This window comes from Adiantum capillus-veneris, chromosome 21 (genome assembly GCF_014529385.1).
Source record: "Adiantum capillus-veneris isolate H3 chromosome 21, ASM1452938v2, whole genome shotgun sequence".
Classification (NCBI taxonomy): Eukaryota; Viridiplantae; Streptophyta; class Polypodiopsida; order Polypodiales; family Pteridaceae; genus Adiantum; species Adiantum capillus-veneris.
The window spans coordinates 111,640,695-111,657,804 of record NC_140951.1 but is presented as its reverse complement, the minus strand read 5'-3'; the positions used below and the strand labels follow the sequence as shown (position 1 = coordinate 111,657,804).

General features: G+C 44.8%; 1 protein-coding gene across 4 annotated transcripts in view; it reads right to left on the bottom strand.

Moving 5' to 3' along the window:
* The window catches only part of LOC147431542 (uncharacterized), a 106,747-nt gene that overhangs the window by 53,325 nt on the left and 36,312 nt on the right, over nucleotides 1-17,110 (bottom strand). For 2 of the 4 annotated variants that reach the window (XM_086494101.1, XM_086494102.1), the window contains exons 1-2: nucleotides 5,726-5,839; nucleotides 5,293-5,420 (exon numbers count right to left, since the gene is read on the bottom strand). In XM_086494101.1, the coding sequence (XP_086350227.1) occupies nucleotides 5,293-5,420; nucleotides 5,726-5,819 (222 nt within the window). In that variant the 5' untranslated portion in view covers nucleotides 5,820-5,839. Of the gene's footprint in view, nucleotides 1-5,292; nucleotides 5,421-5,725; nucleotides 5,886-17,110 lie in introns of those variants that run through there. The other 2 variants (XM_086494104.1, XM_086494103.1) reach the window with 2 other exon arrangements.

Genomic DNA, 17,110 nt, shown 5'->3' with positions numbered 1-17,110 from the left:
TCTGTGGACCTAGGTTCGAGAGCCAAGATCGGTTCTTCTTGAGGGGGTTCTTTGGACCTAGGCTTGAGAGCCAAGATCGGTTCTTCCTGATTGATCGAATCTTCCTGTGGGGGTTCTTTGGACCTTGACTCGAGAGCCAAGATCGGTTCTTCGTGATTGATCGAATCTGCAATGAGGTTAGCTTCACTAGAGAAAGTATCAACTAAACCATCATCCTTGTGAACAATCACATCTTTTTCTTGCAAATCATCATGCTCATGAATAATCACATCTTGATCATGCAAATCATCATGCTTGTCATCATCATGCAATTCATCATCATTCAAATTATCATGCTTATCATAATCATGCAAATCATGTGTGTCTTGCTGTGGAGAAGACGAGACTGAGAGAGTCTCCTTCTCCTGATCCTTTGCAATCTGTGCCTGCACACTAGAAAAGAGTCGGAACAACTCTTGCATTTGTTGGGCTCTCTGTTCGGCCGCCAAGCGCGCTCGTCCGCGCTCGCGATCCAATTCGGCTCTTCTTTCTTTGTGTTCACGATCCCATTCGGCCATTCTTTCTGCTTTTCTTGCTTTGCGTTCTAACTTCATGTCCATCATCATCTTTTCGAAAGCTGCCATAGGATCTGGTGCAATCTTTGGCATAGATGGGGAAGGGTCAGAAAAACCTCCTGATGGGGAAAATTCTTCTTCGTCACTCCCATGCTCACCACCTCCAAGCGAAGTATCCATTCCGCTTCGGGTGATGACCATCCACTGAAGCCGTGGGTTCTTGTGGGTTCTTGTGGTCTTGGGTTCTTAAGTTCACAAGGAACTTGGGTTCTTGGGGGTCTTGGTTCTTGGGGTTCTTGAGTTCTTGAGGTTCTTGAGGTTCTTCTTTCGCTTGCAATCGGTGTTAGAGAAGGATCTTCTCTTCACCCGAGTTCTGCTCTTTTCCGCGGACGCACCCCTTGGCCGCCTTGCGCTCACACCAAGGTTGCTTTTTCCCACCTCACGTCGATTGGCCGGCCGCAAAGTGCTCAATCCGCTCTCAATGAGTGAAAAGAGAAACAAGGGGAGGCTGGACAAGCCCTTCTTTCTTGGGTTTCCTGTCACTCTTCAAAACACGATTAGGAATCGACATGCCCAAGAGGACTTGGGTTACGTGAGACCTCAACAAGCAAAAAAAAATTATGTGGTTCTTTCCTTGAGTGATACAGAACACTGCCAAAGCTCTGATACCAATGTAAGGTGCAGCGGAAGTGAATGTTGAACTTTGCTCAAGATGAGTGCTCCGAACTGTGCTCAAGGTTCCTTTTACTTAGGGAAGGGAGAGCCTTCCGTGCTTTAATGAGAGAGTGCAAGTGATCACAAACAAAGTTAATAGACACTGTGTGTGAAGGTGCTGAGACTGAGAGATAGAGAGAGAAGAGAATAGGACACCAGAATGTTGTCAAACCCTCCTCCGAAGGCCCCACTCTCTATGGCGAGAGCGGTCTACTTATGATTGCACAAATCTCTACAATGCTTGGACTTGCCGACGATCAGGACGACGACGAGACGGGCTGAAATCTGAAAATGCTAAGGGCTGAAATCTGCAAATCTTTATCTCCTGAATTCTGACTCTATGTCGGTGATGATGTCGATGACAACGATGCAACGACGACGTGCTGGAAACGCAGATGCTGAAATCTGCGTTTTCTGGGCTGAAACTATAAACTTCGCGGGATCTGACCGTGCGGCGAGGATCTGTTGCGGGAAGGTGAGATCTGCGAAGTTCGGGGGTTCTACTGCGGGTACTGACTGCTGAAAACTGAAAACGCTGATCTATGGGCTGATTCCGTCGTGATGGAACTGCAAAACGCTGGATGTCCTGCTGCTCCAAAAACGCTAGGGCTGAATTCTGTTGTTGGGGGAAATCTACTAACGCTATGGCTGATCTGCTGTCATGAAGTGGTTCTACTGTGTCTGCTGATGCCGAAGCTGCTCTGCAATGCAAAAACGCCAAGGCTGATCTATCTTGCAAAAAACGCTAGCTTGATGCTGTTGCAAAAACGCTAGGCCATGCTGTTCTGGTCCTGCTGAGAAGTTGCCTATTGAGCAAGGTGCTTCTGCTGCCTCTTCTGCCAGAAAGTGCTAACTCTGGTTTGCTTACATATTATCTTAGCAAAATTGCCCTACCTAGTTCCCAACAAAAATCACTTAAAAATAATAAGTGGAAAATGTCAAAAATAGGGAAAATAGGTCTATGCATTGTAAAAATGCTACTGATGGATTCTAATGGAAATCTGATGATTATGTTGTGTGCAACCAGAGGATAAGCATCTAATCTAAGTATCTGGACATGCACGGTCTGCGAACAGACTCACAAAAGTGCCAGATCACTTCCTATTAGACCGACTGAACTGAACTGAACCCTTGTCATGGAGTAGCTTGTCCACGGACACATAGGGCTGGATGTGTCACGTGACACTCTAGCTCCAGTGAGGATGAGAAAAGGAGGAAGAAGCAAAGAAAGACCAAGAAAAGCAAGAAAAGCAAATCCAAGAAGAAATCTAGAAAGCATAGAAAGCAATAGTTGTTCAGAGGAGGAGACCTCGTCCTCATTAGACAATTCAGATAGTGATACCCACACCTATTATACCATGCATGGTAGGTAGTAGAATCAATTGTTGAGAGGTACTCAGTATAAAAACCTTGAGAAGAAGAAAGAGAAGACTAAAGAGTTGAAGGATGGGGGTCAAGTAATAAGGCTTGACACTTTTTTGGGTTACAAGCATTCCCATCGAGACCTTTCATAAATACAACAATTTGACACCTCTTTCTATGGGGGTAACTTCACTGAAGCCTCCGAAGTACGAAAGGTGGCATTTTCAGAAGGGCAATCCTCAGACATGGTGGTCAACCATGCTTTTGTACAGTAAACCCCCGAAAACGTGAGTGAAGTTCAAGAAAGTGTTCACTTTAGTATGGTTGATTGAGCAATATGAACAAGACGTGATTACGGGTTGGAACCATCTGAATATGTGGAAAGACGATACCTTGGCTATGTATTGTCAACGATTTTGCCAATTTCTTCTTTTTGGAAGGTTCCTTTTCAGGAGCACATGGAGTGGTTTGTTGCGGATTACCTAGAGAGATCCGGCAATATTGCTTGAAGCAAAAGTCCAAGAGCATTCATAAGCTCATGGAACACGCAAATGACAGTTTCTCCATGCGCTCAGGCTCCTTGATTTGCGCAATGGATGAGCCAGTGTCCAAGTCAATGAGAAAGGTGTCTTCCAAGGAGAAGAAGAAGGGCACGAGGCAGAAGAAGAATCCGCAGGCCCTAAATTGACCGAAGCCTAACGTGCTGAGTACTTCAAAGAGTTGTGGATGTGGTGAACAAGGGCACATTTTTGTAAAGTGCCCCAAGAAAGAAACAAAGGAAATAGCTAATAATAAATCACAGAGTTCTAAAGATTCAGAATGATATGTCAGTGGACGGGGAGGTAAAGCAACAGGTCCTAGCGCAAGGCGAAAGGAATGGAAGGGTAAGCTGGTCCACCGATAATTTGGTCAAAAACAGTAACTATCCAGTAGTCAATGCAAAGTGGCTGGAGGAGGACTTAGCAGATTCTCCTCAATACTAGAGCTGTACCTTGAGCCTTTTGGTTGAATCGGTAGGTTGAATCTCACGTGGTGCGTCGAATCAGCGTACGTCGAATCAACAGGTTGAATCTGGTGTGGTGCATGCTACACAAAAGGGGAGCCACTATGCTCCTTCCGCCAACAGGACTTCATAAAATCCACGAGCACCGAAGTAAACACCACGGACAGCCTGGCATTTAAGAAGAAATAGACCCATTGTTCGACATCCTGCGCAGTAGGCCCCGGCAAAAACAAAATGAGTGCATAGCATACTGGGAAACTGGGTCCATGAGGTCCTGCACAAGAATACGCATCTCGAGAGCAGGTGCCATACCATTTTAAGCTTTCCAAACCCTCCTCAAAGTCCTCATACAAACAGGTTTTGATCTCAAAATTGGCCTCTGAGGAATTTCCCATGGCTTTTTGACGCTTAAACACACGGAGATTCAGACATATAGTAATAAAACCCCGACCAAAGAACAAATGCCTATAGAAAAAAGCACTGCAAAGAATTTTCTTTTGTTTGTAGTGGCCTCTAGATCTATAGGAACCACAAGATTATGTACATGAAGCCACAGAGGAACGTGCATCAAACTAGTGTTGCGCCTTCCCACAGTTCTGTACAAAAATCCAATACTGTGTATTCTAGCAAACCAATCTCGGCACAACAGCCCACTGTTCTTACTAAAAGCCAATCTTTGATGCGAACTCAGCGAGGAGGTGACTTAAGGGCTCCTAGCAGAGAAGAGCGCACAAGGGCCTGGCGTTCGCATAGAGACTGTCGTTTGCGTAGGGGCTCAGGGGTAAACCTTCGGGTAACAGCAGAGATTCACGCAGAGGCAGACGCTTGCGTAGCTCGCAGGATTTCGCGCAGAGGTAGAGGCAGACGCACGCGCACATCACAGGGTATCCCTGCTCCCTCTTTCTCTCTCACAGACACACATGTGTATACATTAAGACAAAGATCTACGTACTGAGTTTCTGTCATAACTCTAGAGATGCAGGGCAGACTCAGCCATAATGAAGCCTAGCACTAAAAGAAGCATCAAGTAGGAAAAATTAGCACAAGAATAAGGTAGTTCATAGGCATGCCACCACAGAAGATAGAAAGAATTAACACAAAATCAATTGATCGTAACTCGGACAAAAACTTCTCAATGTGAAGTCTGCATGTTCGCTATATGACTAAAAAGTGTACCTGATGATCGCTCTCACCATATCATGTAGCAAGAATGGAGTCTAATCCTTACTAAATCCCTAGCTAGAATAAAAATGGAAAGCTCTTGAATAACTCTAGAACTGTACGCTATAACTGATGAGTCATAAGAATTTAGCTGAGAGGCTATCTCCATCCGTTGTGAACAAGGAGCGCCAAGGCAGGTGGAAAATGCAAGAGTCTGCAACATTTCTATAAATGGCTGAACGCAAACTTATTAAAGTTTCAAAACACATTAAAACTCAATAAAAGGCAAAGTTGGCAATGAGCAGGCATACTCAACCCTCCCCCCAACCAGCCCCGGCCACCCACACATTAGGAGTAGGGTTAGGGATTAGAGTTAGCAACTTGATACTGTAGCAATAGTGAAGCATGGGAGCCATCAAATGCTAAATGCAAAAAAAATGCTAAAGAAAAGCAACGTCAAGTGTGTTTAGATGGAATACTTTGTACATATACACCTACCAAATATGTGTCATATGCATAGTCTCCATTGGAGTCAACAACAGGAACAACGGTGCAACTTTGAGGTGTCAATGCAGTACAATCAGGTGCTAACCTTGGAATATAAGTTTGCCCAGAACACAATGGCCCTGGAATCAAGAAGCGAGATTAGCCGCCAATATAAGTAGATGCATTAATGTTGTAAAACACAAACACACATTATCGATTATGAAATCAATGAGACGATGAATTTTAGGACATTTTTCTTTGGTACTAATGATTGACACTTAGCTATGTATTGTTGTCTAAGACCACTATTTTCCCATCATAGTCTTTATGGAAGGTAAAATGCCCAGTACATCATTTTCTAAACCAAATAAGACCTCGATGACTAAATTGAAATGGAAGACTTGCAAACAAATTGAATCATGGAAACTGGTCGCAGAAGTCTTACAAATATAAGCCAGAAAAACACTGAAAATATTTAAGGCCCTTCTCTCTGGGAACATTTTTTTTACTTTTCCTTTTTGCTTGCATAAAATCCTCATCAGTCAATGCAATAGAAAGCTAGTGATGTTCATTTAAACCAAACGGCGGCAATTTGGACCTACCACCTGTGAAGACATCAGTAAGACGTTAACCATCAACAAAAAATACTGTGCAGTTCCCACATTTTCAGACAGCAACTAAACTTTAATCAAAGCCTTAATGTAATCAAAACTTTGATAGCTACAGGAAAATATGACATCTCCACCGTGTATGAAACTGTGTTCATAAAATGCACTTATTAATATACAGTTTATGCTCTTTCCTAATGTGGATGGTGTCAAGAAGGAAGTTGAACGAAAGCCGAGGGCTGAGAAAGGTCATATTTTAATGCTGGCATTACCAATAACCTTCTAAACCAAAGATACCAGCTGAAAGAAATTTCAACTCCTAAATATTCCTTAACACCAAGTCACCTCACAAGGGAATGCAACAAGATGCTCCAAACACTTCAGAAGAGATTAGGTTTTTGGTTGCACTGAAAAAATGGCTCCTGGGCTTACCAACAAGATGATGTCTATAATAATTACATCCATCTAAGAGCTCCCTGCCCAAGAGTCAATCAACCAGTGAAGAAATCGCAACACGACCGTCCTGAATTGTGATCATTGAGAATTCAAAATTCATACCAATCTAGATAAGCTTGTGGAGCAGAATTCTCATGCTGAAACCAAGACGCTCCAACAAGCACAAGAAAAACATCGAATAACTTCCCCTTCTACGTTTTCTATGGGCATAGATTGTACAGCAATCAGTATAAGCTCAAATGTATCAAATTAAAATATCACCAACCATGTCATCTCTGTGAGAACTCTCCACAACATCTTCTTCAATGCCATACTAAAGCCACTCCCAAGTCACAAAAGAATCCTCCATAGAGACATACAAACCGGGCTCCCTCTTGCCTCCAAAACTCAGCTGCAAACTCGTCCAACTCCTCGCAGAAAATGCAGCTACTGTCTGGAAACCCCATGTTCTCAAGGGTTCTTCCTTTCAAAGTCAGAGCAAAGCATCGTCAGTCCCCTTCTCAATGCAAAAACGCAGATCTGGGGGAGGTCTTCGCGATGACCAATAAGCAACCACAAGTCGCCTTTCTGCTGGCTGAAAATCTCTAGCCCGATCAGGCCCCACGTACTCCTGATAGAAACGCCGGCACCAAAGAGAGAGAGAGAGAGAGAGAGAGAGAGAGAGAGAGAGAGAGAGAGAGAGAGAGAGAGAGAGAGAGAGAGAGAAAGAAATGAAAATGAAATGAAATGAAATGTTATATTAACGTCTTCAAAAGGCCAAAGTGACCTATGAGACCAGAAAGTTACAATGTGGTGGATCTGATACAAAGTCAGAGTAACAAGATGACAAAATGACAAAATAAAATATTATGGAATCCTAGACTGCTGGGTGTGGACAAAGTAGCTAAAACAGCTAGCTGGGATAGCTAGATCATAGGAGATCCAGCATCCGTCGCTGGCAGATCTCATCAATCTCCTCCATTGTCAGTAGTCTGACCGGGCGTTGTGCATGTCGAGCCAAAGTGACCTGGATCCTTTGATGCAGCCTCTGTCTATGTTGTGTAGTCCTCCGCAATCGTGGGCGTCTGGATCTCCCCAGCTCAGTCGCTCGTTCGATCAGGATGCCTCTGGTGTAAAGCGACGAGCTCTGCTGTGGTAGTAACTCCTCCGCGTGTCCAGTGGCAGCTCTAAAGAAGTCTGTGATCTGTCTTTGAGATTGGCTAATCTTTCCTCCCATCAAGCTCTCTCTGTGTCTGCGCAGCTCGAGCAAAAACAAACCCAGGCATCTCTGATCCTCGTACCGCATGACTCTAGAGAATGGTCCAAAGCCCTCTCTGAACAAGCAATGGAAGCGGCCTCATATCTCGTAGTAGACGGGGAAGTGGCATGTGTAGTGCAACTCTGTCTCAGGCTCGATGTCACACAAGGGGCATGTCCTGGCCTCTGCTGGTACTCCGTTGTATCTCCCAATCTCGATCCGCAGTTGGTGTGAAGATGTGCGTATCTGGCCAATAGCACATTGTACCCCATGAGACAAGTGAGTGTCCATGTATCTGGGCCTCGTCACAAAACCATCCTCCGTAGCTGGAGGAGATGCTCTCTGTAGAAAGCCATCTTCGTGCCTAGCTCCTCTACTGGCTGTATCCATGTCCTCTTGGTGTCTAGCTGGGTCAAGTCCTGGCGAATGAGCCTAGTGATCTCGGACTGTGTAAGAGTCAGAGAGGGCGCATCCAGTGAGTACTGGAAAGGAGGCAATCTGTCTATGCTGAACCCATGCGCCTGAAACCATGACGTCATCTCCCCATACCAACATGTTGCATCTCCCTGCACGGCTAACTGTCGAGAGGAGTGCAAGGCGTGCATATCTGTCTCTGGGGAGTTCCCACATGCATATGAAGGAGACCGATCTTGTAAGCGCCTCAACCACCAGTGGGGAGGCAGCTCTCTCTCTCTCTCTCTCTCTCTCTCTCTCTCTCTCTCTCTCTCTCTCTCTCTCTCTCTCTCTCTCTCTCTCTCTCTCTCTCTCTCTCTCTCTCTCTCTCTCCTCATCATTGTAATCAGTTGGTCTCATAGGTCATTTTGGCCTTTTGTAGACGTTAATATATCATTTCATTTCATTTCATTTCTCTCTCTCTCTCTCTCTCTCTCTCTCTCTCTCTCTCTCTCTCTCTCTCTCTCTCTCTCTCTCTCTCTCTCTCTCTCTCTCTCTCTCTCTCTCTCTCTCTCTCTCTCTCTCTCTCTCTCTCTCTCTCTCTCTCTCTCTCTCTGTGCAGTGGGTTAGGAGATCGGTACCTACATTTGCATATGGCCAGGATATAGTAGAGTACACAGGATATAGTAGAGTACACAGATGCATACACATACCTTGGGGTGGTATTTGCAGGACCGAAGTTTACTCTTAAGAAAGCAGCGGATGCAAGATTATCCAGAGCCTCTGCGGCCCTGGGAGGGTTGGAGAGGATGTGTTCACAAGTGCAGTTTCAAGAACCACGAACAAAACTTTGGCTCTTTGATAATGTGGTGGCTTCGGCTATGCTTAATGGGGTCCAGATTTGGGGACCATCTGTGGATCAGGATAATTGGAAGTCAATGGAGAGACCTTTGGTATCTATGATTTCCCAAATGATTAGAGCCAAGGCCTCCGTACCACACGCGATTAGCCGAGCGGAACTAGCTGCCCCTCCAATAGAAATTGAAGCTCTTACCAGATCAGTGTCCTTTATACATGGTTTATGGGATACAAATAATTGCCGATATACTAGATTGGCCCTCGAATCCTCTCGACAATTAGCAATGAAAGGAGATACATCATGCTGGTATGCGCAACTGTCCTCGTAGTTTCACAGACACGGGTTCAGTATGGAAAGATTACCCCCCTTCCAATACTCTCTTGAGGCTCCATCACTGGCAATTACACGAACGGAGATTAATAAAATCATCCGACAGGATCTTACACAGTTGGATACTAAGAGGACATGGGTAGACCCTACACAAGAATTGGGCACGAAGATGGCCGACTACAAAGAAAACTTCCTACAACTATCTGAAGATGGATTTGTGATTCACCCGAGTTACATGGATACCCACCTGTCTCATGGTTTGAGATGTGCTATTGGTCAGATTCGTACATCCTCACACCAGTTGGAAATTGAATTTGGCAAATTTAGGGGAATCCCACTTGAGAGCAGAATTTGCAAGTTATGCAGAATGGAGCCGGAGACAGAATTACACTATATATGCCACTGCACAGTATACTATGAGATACGTGGGCGTTTTCATTGCCTCTTTAAAGAAGGCTTTGGACCTCTAGATAGAATCATGCAATACCAAGATCAAAGATGCTTAGGCTTGTACCTACTGGAACTACATCGGCACAGGGATAATCTAATGAGAAGACAAAGAGCACTACAGCCTCAGAGGCAGATCACAGATTTCTTCGGATCCAGAGAAGCAGGAGTGGAAGGGGAAGCAAGAGGCCAGCAGCCAACACAAAGGAGTACCCACATTCATACCAAAGGCACCCTAATTGACAGAGCGATTGAGCTTAGGAAATCAAGACGACCACGACCAAGATGCAGAAGCACACTTCACCAGAGGAGACTGAAACCGGCCTGTTCAATTCAAAAAGGGCGGTAGACTTTACTTCAAACGTGGATTTAGCTTTCACCCATTATCAGTCGTCTATTCTACCTGTACTTTCAAGACACAACAAAGGGGAACGGGATACAAGCTGCTAGATTGCACCTATATGAGTAGACCGACACCAGATTGGCCCCTAACCTAGGCGCTCTTTTCGGTATTTCTTTATTGTTTAAAAGAGGGAATAAACGTTGTGGTTCCCTACAAGCTGCCCCACACAAGCTCGGCTGAATTTCAATTGTTCCAGGCCGATTTCGATAGCATAACTCTACTAGGATCCTTCACAGTCAGTATTCCCACGCATTGAATGACTTTCCCGACGCATACGGGCACTTTGCAAGACCTGGCGAGAATCTGCAGCACGCTGAATTCTCTGTTTTCAGCCCCGAAAATGCGCCAAATCACCTGTACAGCGGTCCCCTCGCCTCCCCCAACCTCCTGGGGGTATTAGGGACCGTTTAGGGCCAAAACCCTAAACCTGCAAAAATACACAGCAGGCTGTAATTTACTGTTTCGGGCTCCGTTTCGCGTGCCGGTCGCATCCGTAGCAAGTCCTCGAGCTCCCGCACCTGTAGGGCTACTTGCCCTTTGAATCGGACGAGATTTCTGGCGTGAAACCTCTCCGAATTCACCTGTACCTGCGGGGGATTAGCCGCTAGCTAATCCAGTACCTGTGCAAGAGGCTCTTGCCTTGGCAATCGCGCATGAACCTACACAACTGTACATTGGTCAATTGAAAAGCCCACTAGTGGGGCATAACATACTGCCATAGAGGGGAGAGAGGGCAGTGCGTAGCGTGCAGGGCATCACTCCTTGCACCGCACTATACAAAGGAGGGAAAGTAAGCACTCCATAGCTCTTAACTTGTGACAAAAATCAGCAAATGAGTCTTCTTCCTCCTAAATTCAGCGCCACCTTCTCTTGCATGAGGAAAGGGCACAAGAATGTGCCACTTGGCGCATTTACAAGCATTTTCCCGTTTCGGGGTTGCCGCCTAAAAATCTCCCAACCGGTCGCCCAGTTGACTTCATGGCAGAGTAAGAAAATGTTCTCCTCGTCATTCCAGAGGTAATGACGCAAACACATTTTCAAGTCCCAAAATAGCAGTTCCCTAAATTTTAGGACATGCTGCTATTGTATCTTTCTAGGTCATCCGACCCTCTTTGTACACTGCAGCCACACCCACAACTGAAATGTAGCCTCTGTAACAAAGGATTCCAGTTTGGCTAGTCAATGACCCCACTTGGCTAACCATAGTCCTTGTCCAACCTTAGTGCTCTCTCTTGCCCTCAGGCCTGGACTCCCACTGGACAGTTCCACACTAGCTATGCAATGCAGGGCAGTTAGGGTGTTTCCAAAAAGTGAAGGTAAATAGATAATAAGAAAGAAATCAACAAAAAGGATAGATAGTAGTCACACGCTGGTGACATACCCCCCTCTTGAAATCTCAAACGTCCTCGTTTGCATCTATGTTGTACATGCTCACAGTCAACACTGATGTATTCAACACCTATCGACACATGTACGACACATACATGCTCATTGTCAACCCTGGTGTATTCAACACCTCATCGACACATGTATTGCTTGCGTGTGAACCCTGCCCCAATGACATAGTGGTAGCTTCGCACTCTGCCATTGCTTTGAGTCACTAACTTTCCAATGACAAAATGGTAGCTACACATTTTGCCACTGTCCTATAGTACACGTTGGATCCCGTAACACTTTCGAGCATACCCAAACCGACAGTTTAAGAATGCAGTTACACATGTACCCTTTAATAGAAGCAATTACTGTATCCTTGACAAACTGACAAGAAATACTCACTTCTATAGCACTAATCAAACTTTTGGACATTCCATAAGAGCAATTGCCAAACTGACAATCTGTACAGCTCTAACATTCATGTAACATGTATTTGATTTGAGCTCACTTTAAATACCATGTACATCATTTGTTTCAGAAGCCATTGTCACACTGACAATCCATGTAGCTTTGAAACTCAAGGGGTCAAGGTAGGTTGCAAATCGAAGGCTTCAAGGTAAAGTGATAACACAGTTGGTGACTCTGCAAGTTCACCTTCTTCCATCCACTTAGCATCCATTGGTGGATAGTTTCTAAACTTTACCAAGTAACACCTAGCAACCTTGCCTTTCACTTTCCTTTCTTTGTGTGCCAAAATCTGTTCGGGGACCAAGATCTCGTCAAGTTCCTCGACTTCCGGCTAATCTTCAACTGACATATCCTCTGGCACATCACTCACATAGGGTCTGAGAAGACTCACATGAAATGCATTGTGAATCTTCCAACTGTCAGGCAATTTCAGCCTATATGCAACATCACTAATTATGTCGCACACTTGAAAAGGCCCATAGTAACGCATGCTGAGCTTTGGAAACAGTCTTTCCTTGCCCTTCATCTTCTTTAACCTTGCCTTTTCAAAGCCTAGAAGCACCCAATCACCAAGTGAAAATACCACTTCACGACGGTGACGATCAGCTGCTTTCTTTTGCTTTGCCTGAGTCTTTTCTAAGGCCACTTTGACCTTCTTGTACATTTCATCCATGTCCTGAACATACTTATCTGCTTCAAATATCTTGTCCTTTGTATGCAGTATGGGAGGAACTTTCTTGCCACCTTCAACTATCTCAAAAGGTGCCTTGCCAGTTGATGAATGCATTGTATTATTGTATGCATACTCCACCAATGGCAAATACTGCTCCCACTTTCCTTTATGCTCTAACACATAGCACTTCAGCAGATCTAGGACAGTAGAATTTGCCTCTTTTGACTGCCCATCTGTTTGAGGATGAAATGACGAAGAGAATTTGAGCGTTGTGCCCATATTCTCAAACAAGCCTCTCCAGAACAAACTTGTCATGCGTGGATCACGGTCGCTAACAATCGACTGTGGCATGCCATGATACTTGAAAATATTGCTCATAAACAAGCGTGCCATCTGATCTGGCTTTATCTTCTTCCTGACAGGAATAAAATGAGTCTATTTGCTGAATCTGCAAATAATGGTCCAAATACCATTGTTTCCTGTCTGCGTTCTCGGAAGATCAAAGATAAAATCCAGAGCAATACTTTCTCATGGTTTATCTGGAATAGGTAGTGGTTGCAATAACCCTGGTGCCTTTTGCCTGTCAAACTTGACCTTCTGGCAAATTAGGCATTCTCGCACAAAGGCATCCACATCTCTTCTCAATGTAAGCCAATAGAAGAATGTCTCAACCGCTTTAACTATAGCATCGATACCACGATGTCCTGCATACGGTAGGACATGACTCTCTTCCATAACTTTGCGTCGCAATGGCTTTGTGACACAATCTGCCATGCATCATCATGAACCCATCTTTGAGAAGATAGTGTTCATGACGTTGTCCATCCATTAGCTGCTCGAAGACCCTTACAAAATCTTCATCATTTGCATACTGTTCTCTCATATCATCAAGTTCATGATAATAAGGAATTGACACAGCTGAAATTTGTGACTTCCTTGACAAGGCATCAGCCACAACGTTCTTCTTGCCTTCCACATGCACAATCTGAAAATGGAACATGGACAAGATATTTGCCCATCGCATATGCTTCTCAGATAACTTTGTCTGTGTCAAGAAGTATCGCAAGGTCTGATGGTCAGTTTGGACAACGAAATCTGTACCTAGCAGGTAGTGTTTCCAACTTAAGAGCACATGAATCACAGCCAGTAACTCTTTCTCATAGACCTACATGGTTATCTCTGGCCCTTGCAAAATTCTGCTCTCATAGGCTACTACCCTGCCATCTTGCATTAGCACTGCACCAATGCTACTACCACAGGCGTCACACTGGACCACAAATGACTTCCTAAGATCTGGCAACACAATGACTGGATCTGAAGTCATCTTTTCCTTTAAGAGATTGAAAGCTATAATCTCTTTCTGTGTCCATCTAAAGGTGACTGCCTTCTTTTGAAGAGCATGTAAAGGTGAAGCAATCTCAGCGAAATTTCGGATAAACCTTTTGTAATAGGAGCATAGTCCGAAGAAGCTTCGGACATCATGCACCGTCTTCAAATCTGGCCATGATTGATCGCTTCAACTTTTGCAGGATCCATTCTGACACCATCCTTTGAGACAATGTGTCCCAGAAAGTGAATCTCTTCCAGAAAAAATTCACTTTTCTTTGCATTGATGAGCAACCTATGACTGCGTAGCTCTTCGAACACAATGGCCAAGTGATGTCTATGCTCCTCTTCATTCTTTGAGTAGACTATCATGTCATCAAAGAATGTACCAACAAACTGCTGGTGTGGACGGAAAATTCTGTCCATCATCCTATTGAACGTAGCAGGAGCATTTGTGAGACCAAAGGGCATCACTAAAAATTCGTAAAGGCCAAACGTCGTTCTAAAAGCAGTCTTGTGCACATCCTCTGATCTAATGCGGATCTGATGGTACCCACTCTTTAGATCTATCCTGCTAAACATAGCTGCTCCTTCTAATTTGTCCAGAATATCATCAATTCTAAGGTATAGGAAACCTATTCTTGATGGTATTCTTGTTCAGTGCACGGTAGTCGATGCACCTACGCCATGAGCCATCCTTTTTCTGCACCAACAACACTGGAGAACAGAATGCAGATGAACTGGGCTGAATCAGCCCCTTTTCTAACAGCTCCTATACTTGGCCCATTATCTCTTTCTGCTGAGCCGCACTAACCCTGTACGGAGGCTTATTTGGTGGGCTACTGCCTGGCACCAAATCTATCGCATGGTCCTCGGGTCTCTCTGGTGGTAATTGAGACGGTAATGAATCGGAAAAACAGTCACTATACTGTTGTAAAACCATAGACCTTTCTTTATCTAGCACAGATAAATTTGATTCATCACAATCTGACACTTCACGTGCAAAAACCAAGTACGCAGAAAGATTCTTTTTCATTACAGAAGTAATAGCAGAAGCTAATACAGTGGGAATAGACTCCCCTTTAAGCTTTACATCCAGATGTGAGTCTTTCCCCTGCTCTGTACAGTAATCTTTTTGTTGTAGGCATCCATGATTCCCTGTACACGAAATAACCAAGGAATACCTAACAACACATCACATCCGTCCAGTGGCATGATGTAAAATTCTTCAGCATCTACATAGAACTGGATATGTAGGCGCAACTTTCCAATGATGGGTGTCACAGCCTCTATATGGCCAGGACCTGCCAAACCTGCCTCTGCTGTATACCCCATCTCTTCAGGTCTGATACACAACTTTGAAGCCAATTATGGGGAAATGAAGTTGGCTTTGGCACCTGGATCAAAGAAGATAAGCACTGTTTGATCCCTAACCTTTCCCCATGCTCTGCAAAGCTCACTTGCATCTGAATTTGGCTTGTCGCCCACCATATCTGGCACTAGACCAGCCATGGGCTTCTTTCCTTTCTTGTCCTCCTTGTCTTCAGAATCAGCTGGCCTTTTCTTGGTAGGACAATTGTAAGCAATGTGGCCAGGCTGCTCACAGATGAAGCATTTGTTCTCTGACCTCAGGACCTTCTTTTGCTCTTCCGACTTGCGAGGAAAACGTCTTTTCCATTTCTTCGCTGGTACCTTTTCTGATTCAGCCGAAGCTTTGTCTTTCCCTACGTTGGCTGGCTCCTGAGTCACTTTAGGAACCTCCTTGGGAACATACTTCTTCGCTGAAATTTTCTTGGCTGATCCTTCCTTGATGCCAGTATTAAATTCACAATCTTCTCCCTTGAGCAAACCATTGCCAGTGTTTGCTACCTCGATGAGCTGCGTCAAAGTAGTGACTTTGGTCTTCTTGCAGTACTTTCTCAATCCTTTGGGTAGGCCACAACAATATTTTTCAATCTGTTCTGTCAATGGCACAAACCTATAGGAAGTTACTGGAAGTAGAGATTTCCAAAACTTCCGATTGTAGTCATCGAGATTCTTGCAAGTGGCAGCATTAAGCTGGTGCCATTCTGTCATGACATCTGCTTCAAAGTCATCAGATAACCATGCTGCTGCAAAAATCTGCTTGAAGTAAATCCATGTGGACGGAGCTTGCCCTTGAAGCAATAAAGTTGTCCACCATTGTCCCGCATTCCTTGTCAAGAAAGTGGCTGCCTTGTGGACCTTTGAAGCCTCTGTAAAGTTTCCCCCTGCATAGGCCTTGTCAAACTGCTGGAGGAATGAGAGAGCCTTCTTCCTGTCATCAAACCCTGTAAAGGTCGTGAAAGTCACACCTTTGCCACCTTCTTTGTACGGAGTTGGCCTCTCCAACGGCGTTAAGTTGTCGTATGGAAGTGACTGAAACATGGGAACACTGTTAGGGTTCATCTGTGTTCCCTGGCCGCAATTAAGTTGACCTGGAAATGCCATATTTAGCTGCTGATTTGTAATTCCAGCCATACCAAAATTTGCCTGTGGCATCCCAAATTGGCCTTGAGTGCTTTGAAACCTTGGTAGCATGCCCGTGACACCATACATGGGGTTAGGCATCATCATTTGAGCACCCCCGAACACTGTTCCTGGCGTGTAAAACTGATTTCTAGGTGCATGAACAGCCATGCTCTGGAACACCGATCCACCTCCAAAATAGCCAGGGTGTACTGAAGGTGGTGGGAAGACTTGTTGCATAGCCTGTAGGTTGCTTCCCTGCCCATTAGAACCAGCTATAGGCTGCTGAAAAGTGGCTGGCTGAACTGGTACAGCTTGAAAGACTGGCATCTCACCCACCTGTTCTTGCACCTTAGGCACAGGTTGTGGAGACTGCATGTTCTCCGTCAAGTGTACAGGTGTTTCCATTGACTGTGCAGTATGAATCACTTGTGCTCGAGCCTTAACAGGCTTTTGAATATGATCCAGTGACCCAACTTGCTGAGACGGAAGAGAAGGTTGCAGAAAGGCTAAAAACCTCGGGTTCTGCATTACTTGTGTGAACATAGCCACAGCAGTAGCCAACTAGGTCCTGAATATATCATCATCCGTCTGTGGTGGTCTTGAAGACTCACCCACTTCATGTGTCTGTTGACCCTGCGAAGAGGAAACCTCTTCAGTCACATCATCTGGTCTGTTAGCCATAATTGCAATTCCCTGTGTCTGGTCTATGATCCCCTGTGTCTTCAAGCCCAAACTGACCAAGGCTCACTTCTATGGAAAAAAGTGA